Below are 15871 nucleotides of genomic sequence, written 5' to 3' on the forward strand. Positions count from 1 at the left end.
CTGGTACATTTCTCCAGAGTAATTTTTACTCAGTGCTTTTGCTTTCCCGTGAGTGGCTCACTCACTGGGGCCTCATGATGGACGCCTTCAATCCGTCAGTCTTTTCTTTTCCTAGCTGCCTCTCGCGACATCTTGCTTGTCCCCTCCCCTGACAATCCGTCATTCTCCTAACTAACCAAAACAGGAAGATCAGGGTGAAGGACGTAGCTACTGAGTACTTAGTCTACGTTGGGCGTTACGCTAAGAACTTTGCACACCTTGTTTCTAGAACGTCCCAGAGGTGGGTACTGTCCTTGGCCGCATTTCACACATGAGAAAACGAGGTTAAGGAGCCCAGCTTCCAAGTGTGGAAGCCTGGATCCCAACCCATGAGTGGACAGCTCCTGACCATTTTCTCCCATCTTCTAACCCCATGGACCCCTCCGCCATCACCTTGGGGATTTCCGGCAGCACCTCTTCTACCTCCTCTTCCATAAGCATTGGACATTTTGGAGACATTTAGAATGCCCTGTACTGTGTCCTTTCCCCCTCCCTCTGGTTCATACTGAAGGCTTCCCATCTTTCCTGTCTCGTTGACTTCCAAGTCTACACTTCTGCAATCAAAATGGCACCCGCTTAGCTCATTTGGTGTGAAAGCCATCTTGCCCTTGGATTACTTTGCCTTTGGTTTCCATTGTGGCTTGATGTGTCATCAGTATCAAGGAGAACCTTCTCTCTGGGACAGCGGGCACTAAGAGCTGGTCATTGTCAATCACAATGTCAATCACATTGGTCAATCACAGATTATCGACAATGTTGTTCCTATAAGACGGGCATGAGGCATTGGCTAGGTGGATTATAAGAAAGGCAGCCCAGGAAAACCAAACCAAAGCAAAAAATAATGGCAGCTTCCTTGGGGTCTAGAATTTGAAAGTCATATTAATGCCATTAAAAGCATTAAATGTCAAGAATCCGAGCCCGTGTTCTCTGTGTATTTAACAAAAGAATGATGGTCTCCCAAGATTGTTTGCAACTTCCTAGGTTTACATTTCAAGTGATCCAATCAGTAGACCTGACGGGCAGTCAAGGCAGGTTGGGCTGATTCTAGCTTTCGGTGAGTTCTCTACCCACATACAATATTCCAAACGTGAGGAGGATATACCTGTATCCACCTGTCATCCTGGTCATTGTTGAGGACTATGGTGATCTGAGCAAGGTGTCCACAACCAGATTCCACAACCGGGCTCACAGTGTTGCTCTCAAGTGGACTTCCCCAGCTTTGCTATCTTTGCTGTCATCTTGTTGGGCTTCTCTGGGGTTTTGTCCCCATTGCTATCTTGTGGGACTTCCTTGGCTTAACTTCCCTGATACTGTCCTGGACTTGCCTGCTTTGCTGTCCCTGCCACTGTCTCGCCAGGCTTCCCTGGCTGTGCTTTTCTCACTGCTGTCCTATTGGACTTCTTTAACTTAGCTGTCTCTATCAGGGTCTTGTTGGATTTCCCTGGCTTTGCTGTCCTCACCACCATCTTGTTGTCCATTGGTCCAGCTTTCGAAACTCAGATCTGCCTCAGCACTGCTGAGACGAGAGACCTGGAGAAGAACCAACATGGTGCTTGGACAGAAGACCCAGAGCACCATGGGAACTGTCATCTGTAGACACGTCTTCTGTGAAACGACCTCTGGGCCCCTCAAATGAAGTGTGACCCCACACATTCACCTTGTGTAAATGTGGGGCACCACACACACCTGTAGGCAAAATGTAGGTGCTCTGTTGGAAGAACACTAGGTTAGTGTTTTAGTTTCTTTCCTTATTAGAAAGTGAGGGATGGGAAGGGAAGAATGTGTTGCACTTGGCATCCCTCACTGGAACTCCTCCGCCTTTGTGCAGATTGCCATCTCTCAGATTCCTCATGCTCTGCTCTCACCACCCAGAGGTCACAGGAAGAGAATAGGCAGGGCGCCTGGGTGGCTCAATGGGTAAACCCTCTGCCTTTGGCTCAGGTGATGGTCTCATGGTCCAGGGATCAAGCCCCGCATTGGGTTCTCTGCTCAGCGGGGAGCCTGCTTCCCCCTCTCTCTCTGCCTGCCTCTCTGCCCTCTTGGGCTCTCTCTCTGTCAAATAAATAAATAAAAATCTTAAAAATATATATATTTTTAAAAGAGAATAGGCTTCTGGGGACATAGCAACCATGCGGGCCCCTCATGACACCGCCTAAGGATTTGAGCCTAAAAATCCATTTTGATGTGATTTCAAAACCCATTCAAGCATGTTTACTTAGAGCCCTGACTCCGGGAGATGTGGGGCAATGTGTATTCTGGCTCCTGTTTTTCCTCTGGTGTATATATACCTGAGCGTTGACCCTGTGGCTGAACGTGGGAGCATCTACTTACAGAGTCAGCGTCTGTCACCATGAGGACCCGTCATGGATCACCATTAGCTTTAAATTAGAAACAGGTGCAGAAGCAGGTTCTAAAGAGAAATAGGATGAATGCAAGAGGCAAGCCACAACAAGTTGGCGTATGGCCTCCCTGCTGCACAGATCCATGACCCAGAAAGGAAAGAAGTTGATGGTCAGCCCTTGGGAGAGCTTGGCACACACAGGGTTCCTTAGCCCTGTGCCTCGACAGGACAGAGATTGAAAAACATCCTTGATGGCTTCTGTGCCGTGTCAGCTGAACACGCCAAAGCAGACACAAGACCTGACATGCACACATGTGAGTGCGCGCGCGCGCACACACACACACACACACACACACACACACACACACACACACAGCATGGCTGTAAGCTGGGGTGGCCAGAGTATTATCTTCGTGTCTCCGTGGTGGAAGCACTTACAACAGGAAGTGTTGGGCGTGATTCCAGCACTCCCATGCTGGGTTTGCCAAGTGGCTTTATGGGGGAGGACCGTCAAGTTTAACTCCCACTTCATGCTTATGGGCCCTTTTCTAAACTGCAGACACTGTGCCATTTCCTGGTTGGCACATGGTGGCATTTACACCTCACAGAACCCCCCGCCAAAAGGAAGGCGTTGTCCCACTCTGCCGATGACAACCCTGCTCTTAGAGTCAATGTTTGTCCCTCCAAAATTCACATGTGGAAACCGAACTCCAAACACATTAGGAGGTGGGTCTTTGGGAGGTAATTAGTGTTACGTGAGATCGTAAGAGTGGGACTCCCCCCGCCCCCATGATGGGTTGGTGTCCTTATAAGACAAGACTCCAGAGAGCTTACTCTCCTGCTCCTGTCCGCCATGGGAGGACGGTACAAGATGGTGCCATCAACAAGAAAACTGCTTCCACCAGACATCGACCACACGGGCAGCATCATCCTAGACCTCCAGCCTCTAGCCTTCTCATCTTTAAGTATGGTCTGTGATGCTTTGTTATGGCAGCCCCACCAGAATGATACAATCCCATAGCTCAAAGACAGAGACGGACCTACCCAAAATGGCCCAGCCAACAAGGGCTTTGGAGGTGGAATGGGGCTCAGGCAGTTGAGCTCTGAAGCCACTCAGTGATGGTGCTGTCCCACCCCCCTTGGAGATGGACCACATCCTTCAGGGAACATGTGCCTAAGTGTGAATATATGCTCTTGGGAACCTTCATGGGATGTGCTTGGACCAAGTCAGGGGAGGGTCTTGCTGGTAGCCTTTCTTTCCCATTAACATCTCAGTCTCTTCAGCTGCAGAGATGAGGAAACTCTTGGGCCAAGAAGAAGCATCTTTATAAATGAGAGACAAGAGCATATCCCGCAGGGTAACAGTTGGGACTCTCAGAAATAGGGGTCTCCTAGTGTCTGCTCTGTCATGTAGAGTTTGTTGTTGCCACTCTGTCCTCATTCCAAAAAAAGCAAGAGACTGAAAACCAGCAAGTCTTCCTAGATCCTCAGAGAATGAGAATGGCAATCACAGGGCCAACTGCTGTCTTGAGAATAGGACGCGCGCGTGCATCCGCGCGCGCACGCACACACACACACACACGTGCACACAGGTGCATGCCGAGAACCGCAGGTTAGTGGAAGCAGAAGCCCCCAGGGGGCCAGGCACAGGTGGGAATGCTTACAGGATGATTGATGAGCTTCTGGAGTCTGAGTGTGGATGAGCCAGAGAATTTGGAGTCCCCAGGACTCACTCTGGTCCGGGGGGAGGGGGCTGCCTTTTCAGGAGATCCCCCTGCAAGAGTGTCACCTGGTTCTGATGATATTTTTTGGAGGAATACTCCATCGTTCAGTGGGAGGGGGATAGTGACCATTCTGGAAAATGCCCAGAGAACTCCTGTCCCCTCCTGTCCTCATGGGAAAGTGTTTCACCAGTGCCTGAGTGCTCTGTGGGGAGTGAAATACTCAGTCTGGAATTTGACAGATACTTTGTGTGGGTGAGTGAAGGCAATGGTGTTTTCTTAGCACTTCTGTCAAGGTGCTTGCAAAGCCATGTTTGGTCCAAGAAGCACCACGTTGTTCTAAGGCGGCCGGCTTCCCTGCTCGCCCTGTCCAGACGTCCTCCCATGGTGGGGTACTGGTGCCAAGGATGACCAAGCCAGACTGTCTGGTTGGAAAAGCATAAGTAGGAGACACCTTCAGCATACATAACCTGGATCTCAGCATCCACAGGCATTCTGGATTGAATTGTGTCCCCAGAATTCATACGGAGGAGTCCTCAGCCCCTGGACTTCACAATGGAACTGTATTTGGGTATAAAGCCTTTGAAGAGGGGATTAAGGTAGAATGAGGTCAGTGGGGCGGGCTCTGATCCCATAGGATTGGGGTCCTTATAAGAAGAGGGGATGAGGACACAGACATGCCCAAAGGGACGACCATGTGGGGACACAGGGAGAACACTGGGTCTACAAGCTTCAGGAGGAAGCAACCTTGGCCCCGCCTGGATCTGAGCCTCCCAGCCTCAGCCCCGCCTGGATCTCAGATTCCCAGCCTCAGCCCCACCTGGATCTCAGACTCCCAGCCTCCGGGACCAGGAGAGAATGTGTGTTTCGTAAGCCTCTCTGATCACAGTGCTATTACCGCCAACCTCGTGAACTCGTACAACAGGAAATCCAAACATCGTTCTCTGAAAAACATTACTGCTAAAATCATTACCATTTGGGTGTCTTTAAATCGGCAAGAAAAAGGCAATTCAGATAGGCCGCAGGCAAAAAGAAAGCATGCAGAAAAACAAACAAAACTGATCTAATGGAGTCAAATATTATGACAAATGCGAACATTTTAAGTCTGCTCCTTGACAATATTGTCAGACCCTTACAAAATAAGGACTGAGTTGACCTTAGTTTCTAAAAAGATAACCAGAGACTTTTTTTTTTTCTTAACAGAGAATACTTTTTTAACTGTAACTCATGTTGACTGTTTGTATCTGACACGGAAGAAAAAACAATGCAGTTCCCCCATTGTGTGTGTGTGTGTGTGTGTGTGTGTGTGTGTCCATTGGTCTAGAGACTCTAGCTATATCCATCTTTCTAAATTATTTGCTTTGTGAATACTTCAAAAGATAATCCCCAAGAAAGGACATTCAGCGGCTCCCAGGCAGGAAATACAAAAATGGGAGAGACCCATAGGGAATTCCCACTCCGCCCCTCTGCCAACAGAACAGACGTGCCCATTTACACAGTTAACCTTCCTGACAACACCGTGTGTGTGTGTTTTGCGATATTCCTCCCGGGAGCTCGTAAGCCCCCCACATGCATCGTTTCCAGCCAAAGATGTCGGTTGACCTCCCACAAACCCAGTGGTGTGCAGGTCTGCTTTTGGGTTTACCAATTTTGTAGACAGTGTCATGTCCAGGCTGGTGGTTCCATGTGAGATCATTTGGCCAGACTTTAACATTTCTGACATCTCAAGCTAAAGGCTCTTTTGAAGCCAATCATGCAGTTATTTGAATGTACTGATAATTTTTTTTCCTATTTGAAAGGTTTCTGAAAGTATGTATGTGGATATGTACCTTATATATTATATACTTTATGTATTTGTATTGTATAGAGACATAATAATATACATTGTTACTATGTAGCATGTATTAAATGGTATATATAATACATATTATATATTATGTATCATATTATATCCTATTTACTTTATGATATTTATATAATCTATAACATAATATATACCACAATAAATATAATAGGCAAATATATGTATGTAAATATAATATAGATAATTTCTGTATTTGGGGCGTCTGGGTGGCTCTGTCGGTTGAGCATCCAACTCTTGGTTTTGGCTCAGGTCATGCACTCTGCATGGAATCTACTTGTCCCTGTCCCTCCCCCTCTGCTCCTTTCCACACTCAACCTGCTCTCTCTCTCAAATAAGTAAATAACACTTAACAAAAAATCCTACCTTGCGTACATAATAATATGTACAGGTAGCCTCTGGTTTGGCAGATGTCTGTGACACTATACTTAGAAAGGGTTTGGATCGCCCGATTTTCTCATTTGACACGTGGTCTTACAGCTGCATGAATCTGAGAGCATTAATAAAGCATCCCTGGGCGCCTGGGTGGCTCAGTGGGTTAAGCCTCTGCCTTCGGCTCAGGTCATGATCTCAGGGTTCTGGAATCGAGTCCCGCATCAGGCTCTCTGCTCAGTGGGGAGCCTGCTTCCCCTTCTCTCTGTGCCTGTCTCTCTGCCTGCTTGTGATCTCTGTCTGTCAAATAAATAAATAAAATCTTAAAAGAATAAATAAAATAAAGCATCGCTGACATTTTTCCCGGGTCCTTTGAGGACATGCATTCACCCCAAAGTGTTGTGCAGTGGCATCTCTTTCACCCCAATGTCTGTGTTCTTGCATGGCAATTAACGTCTTTCGCGTTTTTTCCCACGAAGCGGGCATCATTCCCAGCACCCTGGCCAGACTTCGCCGTCCTCTGCGGGCATGTCTCAGCCGTGTGATGCAGAAGGAAATAGTTTCCTGGGAGAAAAAGGAAACAAGTAAAAGCCGGTCCCCTGTGCAAAAGGCGTCCACCGTTGGGCAACGCTGCGGTCCTTTGGAAGAAAAAACACAACGTGTTCTGTGTCTCGATGGCACATGTTCTTCGGGAAGGTTTAACAGCATTGATGAAGTGGGTCTGCCAAATCTTAATGTGTGCTTTACGAGCACGACGGGGAAATGATGCGGAAAATCGATGTGGCACCCCAACGAAATGACAGTCATTACCGTGCAGATGCTGGGACCTCATTCCCAGATCCGATCCTCGGGCCCCCGGGGGTGCTGCTGAAGGACGCAGGGCAAGGCGTTTGGCTCAGGATGAGAAGCGCCATCATTTCCAAGAGGGACACATAATACTGGGATGTTTTCTTCTTCCCCTCGATGGGATGCAGAACAGCTTCAGGGACAATGATTAGGGAGGCAGTCCTCACTGTACACAACCTCCTTCATGAAATATTCATAAAGTAAACGCAGAGCACCAGCCATCATCATGCCTTGTTTGTCTGCAAGTCGGCGGAGAGAGGACAGCCCAAAATAAGAAGCGAAACAAACAAACAAAAAAAAACAAAATGATTTCCTGTTCTTAGGTAACGTAAAAACAAGCGAAAACCGAAGACCTGTTATGGACATGGGTTCTCTATTTCGGTTCTTAGGAAACAAGTCCAAAAATTTTCCTAAAGTGTGACCATGATAAGCCAGAGGTAATATTTACAGAGGGGGTAAATTCTGGAGTTCTCCATAGTGCCCCCAAATTTTTTAAAAATCTGACCTATTTAGTATGTTTCATTATGTCCTCTGTGTCTGAAGACCTGATTAATAATGTAACCAATTCATTTAGAGATTATCAGAGTCTGGATATTTATAGGGGAGCTTGTTTAAGAGGGGAAGGGAAGGAGGTAAAGAGGAAGGAAGGGAAGGAGGAAGGGAGAAAAGAAAGAAGGAGGAAGGAAACCGGACCCCAGTCCTACAAGTTCAAGGAACTGAATTTCACCTACAACCGGAATGAGATTGGAACAGGACCTCAAGCCATAGCTGAGACCCCAACCCGTCTGACCCGGTGCTCCCTGACCCAGACTTCCCATTTAAAGAACTGGGACATAATAAGTGGGAGTCATTTCAAGCCAGTACATGTGGGATGTGTTGTTACGCGGCATAGCTAGCTGCTCCAGCTGGCTCCCCGAGCCCTGAGTCCTGCCCAGAGGGAGGACGGTCCTATATGCAGATGTGCATCTGTACTCCCTGGGTTCTAGCTGTACATCTGCTGTCTACACCCAAGTAACTACACTCCCTTCTCAGCAGCGAGCAAGGAGGGGGAGCCTGAGAGCCTCTGAGGAGGTCAGACGCCGTAGATAGCAGTTCTCTTCATGTCCTAAAAACCTGATTAGGTACTATTGTTTCACTGTGCACCCCACGTGGCTGATGCTTGTCCTTTTCTACCTGCTTTCTTAGCACCTCTGACTGACCCATATCATCACGTAGCATGCTGGTTACATAGGCACAGGAGGGCATTTATTAGGGTCCTGTTTTCCCCCATTTCTGGCCACCAAGCAATTCCCTTGAAGCATTAGATTTTTTTTTTTTTAATGACTGAAGTATTCATGGAGGTACCTGTGTACTTGAGGTCCTCCAAGGTGATTTTTTAAAGGTATATGGCATGATAATTTATTGTACCTGTACATCTTGAAATGATCGCCGTATTCCATTTAATTAATACAACATCTCACGGAGCTCCCACGTTGTGTGTGCAGTCAACACACTTGTGATCTCCATGCAGTAAATTCCAGTATTTAATTCAGTGCTGTTAACTCTCATCACCGTGCTGAGGACTTGCAGCTGGAACGTCATACCCTTTGACCAACATCTCCCCATCCCTGTCCCTAAAACCCCTGGTGTCTGCCATTTTGTGTTTCCGTGGGTTCCACATTTTTAGATGGCACATGTAAGTGAGATCACGTGGTATCTGTCTTCCTCTGTCTGAATTCTCATACGGAGCATCATGTCCTCGAGGTCTATCCATGTTGTGACAAATGGCAGGATCTCCTTCTGTGTCAAGGCTGAGTCGTCTTCCATCGTGTGGATGGACCACATCTTCTTTATCCACCCATCCATCGATGGGAGCTCGGGTTGCTTCCAGGTCTTGACTGTTGTGAAGAAGGCGTCAGGAAGCATATCTCTTTACAATCCTCCTTTCATTCTCTTGTACCCAGACATGGAGTTGCTGGATCTCATGGCAGTTGTGTTTCTAACTCTGTGAAGAACCTCCATGGTGTTTTCCACAGGGGCTTCCCCAGTTTGCATTCCCACCCACAGTGCCCACCATGGTCACCAACACCCATCACCTCTTTTCTTTTGGTGACGGGCATGTTAACCAGTGTGAGGTTACCTCCCCTTGGGATTTCAATTTGCATTTCCCCTATGGTTGGTTGTGTAGACACTGTCATGGGATCTGAGCAGGGAACTCCCTAGGAATTAAGTTTTAAGAGGTATGTGGTGCTGACCAGCAGGCACGAAGCCCTTGCTGACATCCTTGTGATGGTCTAATACCTCAGCCACGTGCAACATTCTCACTACACCCGCATTAATGAGCAACCCATGAGCATCAGGGCTGGGGCAGCCCTGGGGGTGGGGCATAAGGCAAATTAGATCTGCAGGAGGGTGGTTCCCCTCCTTGGAGCAAGAATTGTTTCCAAACTCTTTAGAAACCCCCGTTTCCATGCAACACGCGGAGTGCTTCCTCATTGGCTTGTCTCTATGTTGGTTCCAAGCTGCTCTCTTCTCTTTATGTTGAAAGCACTTTGGGGGCCACCTGCTGTTTGTCTTGGGGCAGATCAGGTGTGTTTTGTCAATTCCCACATTCTTCATAAATGTGGGCGTCGCAACTGTCTTCCTACTCTGTGATCTGAAAAGTCCACGCCTTTCGACAAGAACGCATACCAAACCTCATGACTTGGGTTGTAGTTGTTGCCTTTTTTGGGTGGTGGCTGTTGCCATGAGCAGCTTGGGCTCGAATCTGTAGAGCATTACAGTGCGGGATGGCTGGGCCAGGTATCTCTAGAGAGAGGACACTGGGCAGGGACACCAGGAAAAATAGGTTTCCGTGGAGGTGGCGTGGGCACATATGCGTGTGCATGGACAGTTTCTGTCTGTAAGGGTGACTCTCCGAGGAGGATTTTTGCTTGGTGAGGACAAGCCAGCACTCAAATGGGCACAGAAGGGCAACAGATCAGCCTTTCAAGCTGGTTCTAAGACAACATCTGATGTGTAAGACGTGTTTGGTTGAGGAATGGGCATCTTGAATGCAAAAGGCTGGGCCAGTGGGTAAGGATGAGATGTACCTGCCTGGCTGTGGCCACTGAGTCCCTGAGAGGACGAAGAGTTGTAACGCTTGAGCCACCCAGCGCAGGGCCCTGGATGCTGCCTGTAAGGCTGGGTTGTGATGCTTGGGTCTTTGTAGAGGACTGCCCAGACAGGACGCTTTGAACAGTACCATGCACCCATGTGTCGGAAAGAGAGGGAGTGCGGTGTGCCGTGTAGAGACACATACTGTCCGAGCTGCTGTGTGGGAGAGGCATGTGGGACCCCAGTGCCTCAAAGGATCCTGGGCTCTGGGACGGGCATCTGGATAACGGCATGAGCCTTGCTCCAGACGGGTGCCTGAGGCCTGATACCGTTCTCTGCCCGGATGGGTGTCAGCACAGCCTGCTTCTCTGGGGACCTTGCCTCCCTGCACACCCCCCCTGGAAATACAGCCCCAGCATTCAGCCCTGGCAGTGGGGCCTCAGAGCCAGCAGAGGGATGTGAAAACGCTCCTTCCTTCATTCACTTTGCTCCCTCCCTGCCAGGGAGGCTCTGCCTCTCTGGCTGTCTGCCTTCCTCTGTTTCTTTGTCTCTGTCTGTGACTGTCTCTATCTCTCTGTCTCTGTGCATCTGTGTCTATCTGTGTCTGTGTCTGTCTCTCTCTTATGGTCTTTCTTTTGTTGTCTCCTGTCTCCCTCTCTGTCTATCCCTATCTGTCTCTCTGTCTCTCTCTTTATCTGTTTCTGCCTCTATCTCTATCTCTGGGTCTATCTCTTTCTGACTGTCTCTCTCTATCTCTGTCTCCCTTTATGTCTGTGTCTCTCTCTCTCTGTTTCCCTGTCTCTGTGTCTGTCCTTCTGTCACTCTCTGTCTCCCTCTATCTCTGCCTCTGTCTCTGTTTCCCTTTGTCTCTTTCTTCCTCTCTGTGCCTGTCTCTGTCTCCCTCTATCCCTCTGTCTCCCTGTGTCTCTGTGTCTGTCTCTTGCTGATTATCTCTGTTCTATCTCTCTGTCTCCCTGTGTCTCTGTTTGTCTATCTCTGACTGTCTCTCTGCGCTGTGTCTCTGTATCTCTCTGTCTCTGTCCCTCTGAGTGGTCTCTCCCTATCTCCTGTCTCTGCCTTGGTCTCTCCATCTCTTGCGCAGCGCTCCCCCCACCCCCCGTCACAGACACTTTCGGGGACAGGCTTGCGTGTGCTACAGACCTAGAAGCCCGGATTTCAGGTCTCAGCAGACGAGGACAGTATGAGCCTAGACATCCGCCGTCTCATCTGCTTCAAACGTACTCTTTCTTCAGAGAAACACAGCAACGTGGGAGGGTCAGGGAGTGCTCAGGACACTGTCCTCCTCCTGGGCAGACCCCCGCACTTTGTGGGTCCTCATTCCTCCGACAACGGCCCCCCACCCCTGCCCTGGGGTTTGCGCGAAGCGGGTCCAGCAGCTGGCAGCCCCCCCAAATGCGGTGTTGGGTCCCAGGACGGCTCTGGCTGCCCCCCCCCCCCCTGCATACAGGCACAGGCGCGCCCCATGCCCCGTTCGAAGACAGAGTTTCTGTTCCCCACCAGGGAGCAGGACAGAGTTTCCTAGCACCGGCCGACCCTGGACACAGGAGACAGACGTGTTTGCTGTTGGGACAGGGTTGAGAGCTCTCATGTCCTTCTGGTGACACTCCTTCCCCCCCAAACAATGCCTCTCCGCCTTTCAGGGGGCGTGCTCTTCCTAAACTCACCCCCATTCCATCGCGAGGGGGAGCGGTTACGGGCAGTTCTAGGAGGCTTTTCCTGCCGGGAATCGTCTTCGGAAATGATCTGCTTTTTTCCCTCCTGTTAGACGCACTCACTTTTGATCATCCCCAAGGGTTTTTAATTTACATTTGTGTTTGCGATTTTTTCATCTGTGGGTACAGAGGTTACCCGCAGGGTCAGGTGCTTTCCAGATTCCGAGTCCTTCCCTTCTGGTGTTGCGTCTTTGCAGATTTTTCTGTCCCGACAACACAAACGTCATCAAACGAAACAACTCCGTGCTTCCGTGCCTCTGTCTGGAGTCAGTCGGTAGAGGTGCGATTCTCTGTTCTTGCAAAGTATAAAAGAATTTGCTGAAACACCGGCAGCCACCCTCCCCCTCTTTCCCGGATGCCTGTTCTTTTGTCATTTTTCTATTGCTGTCATATTCCTCTGTCTGATTACTCCTAATTGCCTTGATTAGGCTATAAGAATCGGTATTTTCACAGAAAAGTATTCCTGTCCCTGAAATTTTCATCTTTTTGTTATCAACTTCACATATTAATATAGAGAGAATTAGGAACCCATAATTATAAAATCTTCCTCATTACAAAAGACCCGTCCCTGTTTTGTAAATTTGCATTCTTCACCGTTGTCAAGTGTCCTAATCACAGCCTTCTCTGGGTCCTTGTTCCTCTTCTTGTCTGTTAGTCTGTCAGATGCTCCAAGATGGACCCACGCTAATCCTCTTGTAAGAATTGGGATTCTTGGTGTCTCTCCCTGCATATGCAAGAATTCTTGAGAAATGCAGCTGGATAGCTGTGAAGAAGATGTGTTGAGAAAAGGCACAGGGTTAGGGTTAGGGTTACCAGAGGACATCATATTGGTCAAGCATTAAGTCCTTGTGTCCCATTCATGTTTTAGTCTTGAGTTATCCCTGCTTTGTACGAATGAGGTCAACCTCCCCATTGTGTTTGCTTGTTTGGTAACTTTTGGCCTTTTTATCCCTAATCCTCACTTTTTAAAACTATAATCAACATATAGAAGAATTCACCTCCCGCCTCACCTGCCGCCACCAGTGAGAGGCCGCCATATTGGTTTTGAATCAGGACCAGTGTCTCAGGGCTCATGCCTCCTTCCTGGGTCTTCCATTCTGTCTACATGGACGACTGGTATACCTCACATTTTTCCAGTCATGTTTCACAGATATGGTACTTCTTGCCCCTGAGAGGTACAGGGAAGTCTTCCATTTCTGTAATTATTCAAACACAAGTGGGAGGTACCATTGACGGCATTCCAGGTAGAATGGAAAACGCCACTTGTGTCTCCTTCTCCCACCTCCAGCTTCCATGTGCCCTGCTGGATCAATGACCCTCACCCTGTTTCCCAATGCACATTGTGGGGCTTGGGTGGTGGAAAAAATGCAGATTTTAGGTAGGTTTGCCAGCTGAGCTCCTAAGAAATGTGACTTCCTTTGTCTTGTGTGAGATCAGCCTTGGTGCTTCTGCTCAACAGGGGTGGTACCCATGCTCTGCAACTTGTCTTGTATGTTCCCATTATCAGGGATGGACCCTGTGATGAGTTGTAGTTTGCAGTGACCGCTCTGTCCTCCCCAATGGTGGGACTTGATTTATGGGCTCAGATTCCCTATGCGATATCAGCCCCTTCCACCACGCGATCCTTCTCCTTCCTGCCAGTGATATCCTGTAGCACTCACAGTGGGAGCGGAGAAGTTCCTGAATTAAGGTCGGAAAGCAGGTGTTGATGGCAGCCATGGAGCCAAGCCCTTCGGCTGCCTCACAAGGTAGTGATCTCAAGGTGGAAAGGTGGCTCTCTGGTTTCTGGCTGGTTAGGAACCCTTTCCTCCAGCGATCAAAGAAAAATTATCTTCTGACTTTACAAAGACGCAGCAACATTGCTCTCATCCTGGAAGCTGAGCCTGTGTGTCTACCAACCCTGTTATCATCCATTCTCGTTACTGGAAGTAGTGTAGATTTCCCCCTTTAAAAAAAAAATTACATCCTCATGAATATGTTGGGGGAGAATTTGAATGGTGTCTCAGGAATGCCTATCCAGATGGCACTATGTTCTAGAGCAACGCTTCCAAACCATCTGCGGCAAAACCCCTTTCCCAAATCTGTCACAGATTGATACCGATGTAGATGGGGCAGACATGAATTACTAGAAAAATAAAATTTAAAAACACGCAAAACAGAGCCTCCAATTTTGCTTTTTTTAAATCATTGGATTCAGCAAACATAAAATGACTCTCGATTTTTTTTTTTTAATTTTCTAAACACTGTTCTCAATGTTGGGCTGTGTCTTACGGCAGACTGGTAACATACACTTCCCAAGATGGAACCCATCTGTAGATCTCACTTGGAGGGGCTTTGATCCAGAAACCTGCCCTCCCCAACTCCCACTGTATTTCTTTAGAGAAAATATTGAAAACGGGTCCTTCCTCATCCTCAGTGGTCATGCAACTTGGCACATACCGGCTTTGTTCTTCACACGGAAGAAGCTGGGGACTGTAGACTATCTTAAAATGTCCCTTCCAAGTGAAAGCAAATATACATGTTCCAAAATATGTACCCTCCCAACCTAGTGCATGTGGCTGGCTCTCCTGTGTTGTGATTACTGTTTTACTTATTTATTTATTTTGGAGGGGGGAGAGCGACCAAGCAGGAGGAGGGGAGTGGCAGAGGGAAAGGGAGGGAGACACAGAATCTCAAGCAGGCTCCCTTCTGAGTGCCAAGCCCCACAAGGCTCAAAACCGAGTGGAATGCTTACCTGACTGAGCCACCCAGGCGTCCCTACCTCCTTGTTGTGATATTTGAAGTGCTTTACGAGAAGCACAAAACAACAAAACCGTGAAGACATGTCTCGCACCCGGGCTGTGTGTTGCTGGTTCTTGGGCATGGGAGCTGCGTTCCCCTCTGTTCTGGGGTCTTGCAACCCACATCCAAGTGAGCATGTTCCCAAGAGCTGGTCCCAGAGACCCAAAGTGATGTCCCCGTACAAAGACCATCATGCCAGAGGATGACCCAGCAGACAGATGTCAGCTGCAAACCGTTGGTGCTCTGAGTTCCCTCTGGAGCTCAGAATGCCTTTCCAAACTCATTCAGTTGTTTGTTTGATGAATGAAGCTCCTTGAAGTTGTAGGTCTGAGGCTCTGACCTTCCTGCTGATTTTGGCCAGGGGCTGCTCTCAGCTCCCCAGAGCCACTGGAAGGATCTTGACCCATGGCCTCTCGCAACATGGCGGCTTACTCTGTTAAAGCCAGCAGGAAAAGTTCTCTCCAGCCCGCCTTACCAAGAGGGGATTTACCTAAGGAAATGCAGTCCTGGGAGTGACGTCCCATCATCCTTGCCATATAATGGAGCCTACTCAAAGAACTGACATTCCATTTTTTGCCTTACTCTGTTGACAAGAAGCAAGTCACAGGTCCCATCCACACTCAAGGAGAGGGTATCATCAAGGGCATGACTCACCTAGTGTCTTCTTAGGGTGTGTTTCCTACATGGTACCCTCGTCTTTAAAATCCGGTGTCCCTCTCCTAATGGGATGGAACTTAACTTACTTAGAAACCGTTGTAGGTTCTGTATTCAGTTGGAAGATAATCCGGTGTTTCTGTCCTTTCGCAGTGGAGTTTTTATATTGCGATCTGGCTTCTCTGAAGTCCATCCGGCAGTTTGTGCAGATGTTTAAGAAGAAGGAAATCCCTCTCCACGTCCTAGTCAACAACGGTGAGTCCTGGGGAAATCCAGAGCTGAACTCTGATGCAGACATGCACACCAGCTGTCCCGGGACGGACGTTCTTTGGGAAATCAGGATTTCCATGGAAATTCGGGAGTCCATGTGCTGTGGTCACCGAGGCTTGGCTTCACTATTGCGTATGGCTTTTGTCAGGGGTATAATCAATTTGAAATGATGGTAAGC

At 48.5% G+C, this 15871-nt stretch overlaps 1 protein-coding gene across 1 annotated transcript in view; it reads left to right on the plus strand.

Annotated features, from left to right (window-relative positions):
• The window catches only part of LOC111157095 (dehydrogenase/reductase X-linked), a 149699-nt gene that overhangs the window by 94148 nt on the left and 39680 nt on the right, over positions 1-15871 (plus strand). Inside the window, exon 4 of the mRNA XM_022518331.1 lies at positions 15577-15678. Coding sequence (XP_022374039.1) covers positions 15577-15678 — 102 coding nt within the window. The remainder of the gene's footprint in view (positions 1-15576; positions 15679-15871) is intronic.

Source organism: Enhydra lutris, unplaced genomic scaffold, assembly GCF_002288905.1.
Source record: "Enhydra lutris kenyoni isolate GAN:26980312 unplaced genomic scaffold, ASM228890v2 scaffoldscaffold52, whole genome shotgun sequence".
Lineage (NCBI taxonomy): Eukaryota > Metazoa > Chordata > Mammalia > Carnivora > Mustelidae > Enhydra > Enhydra lutris.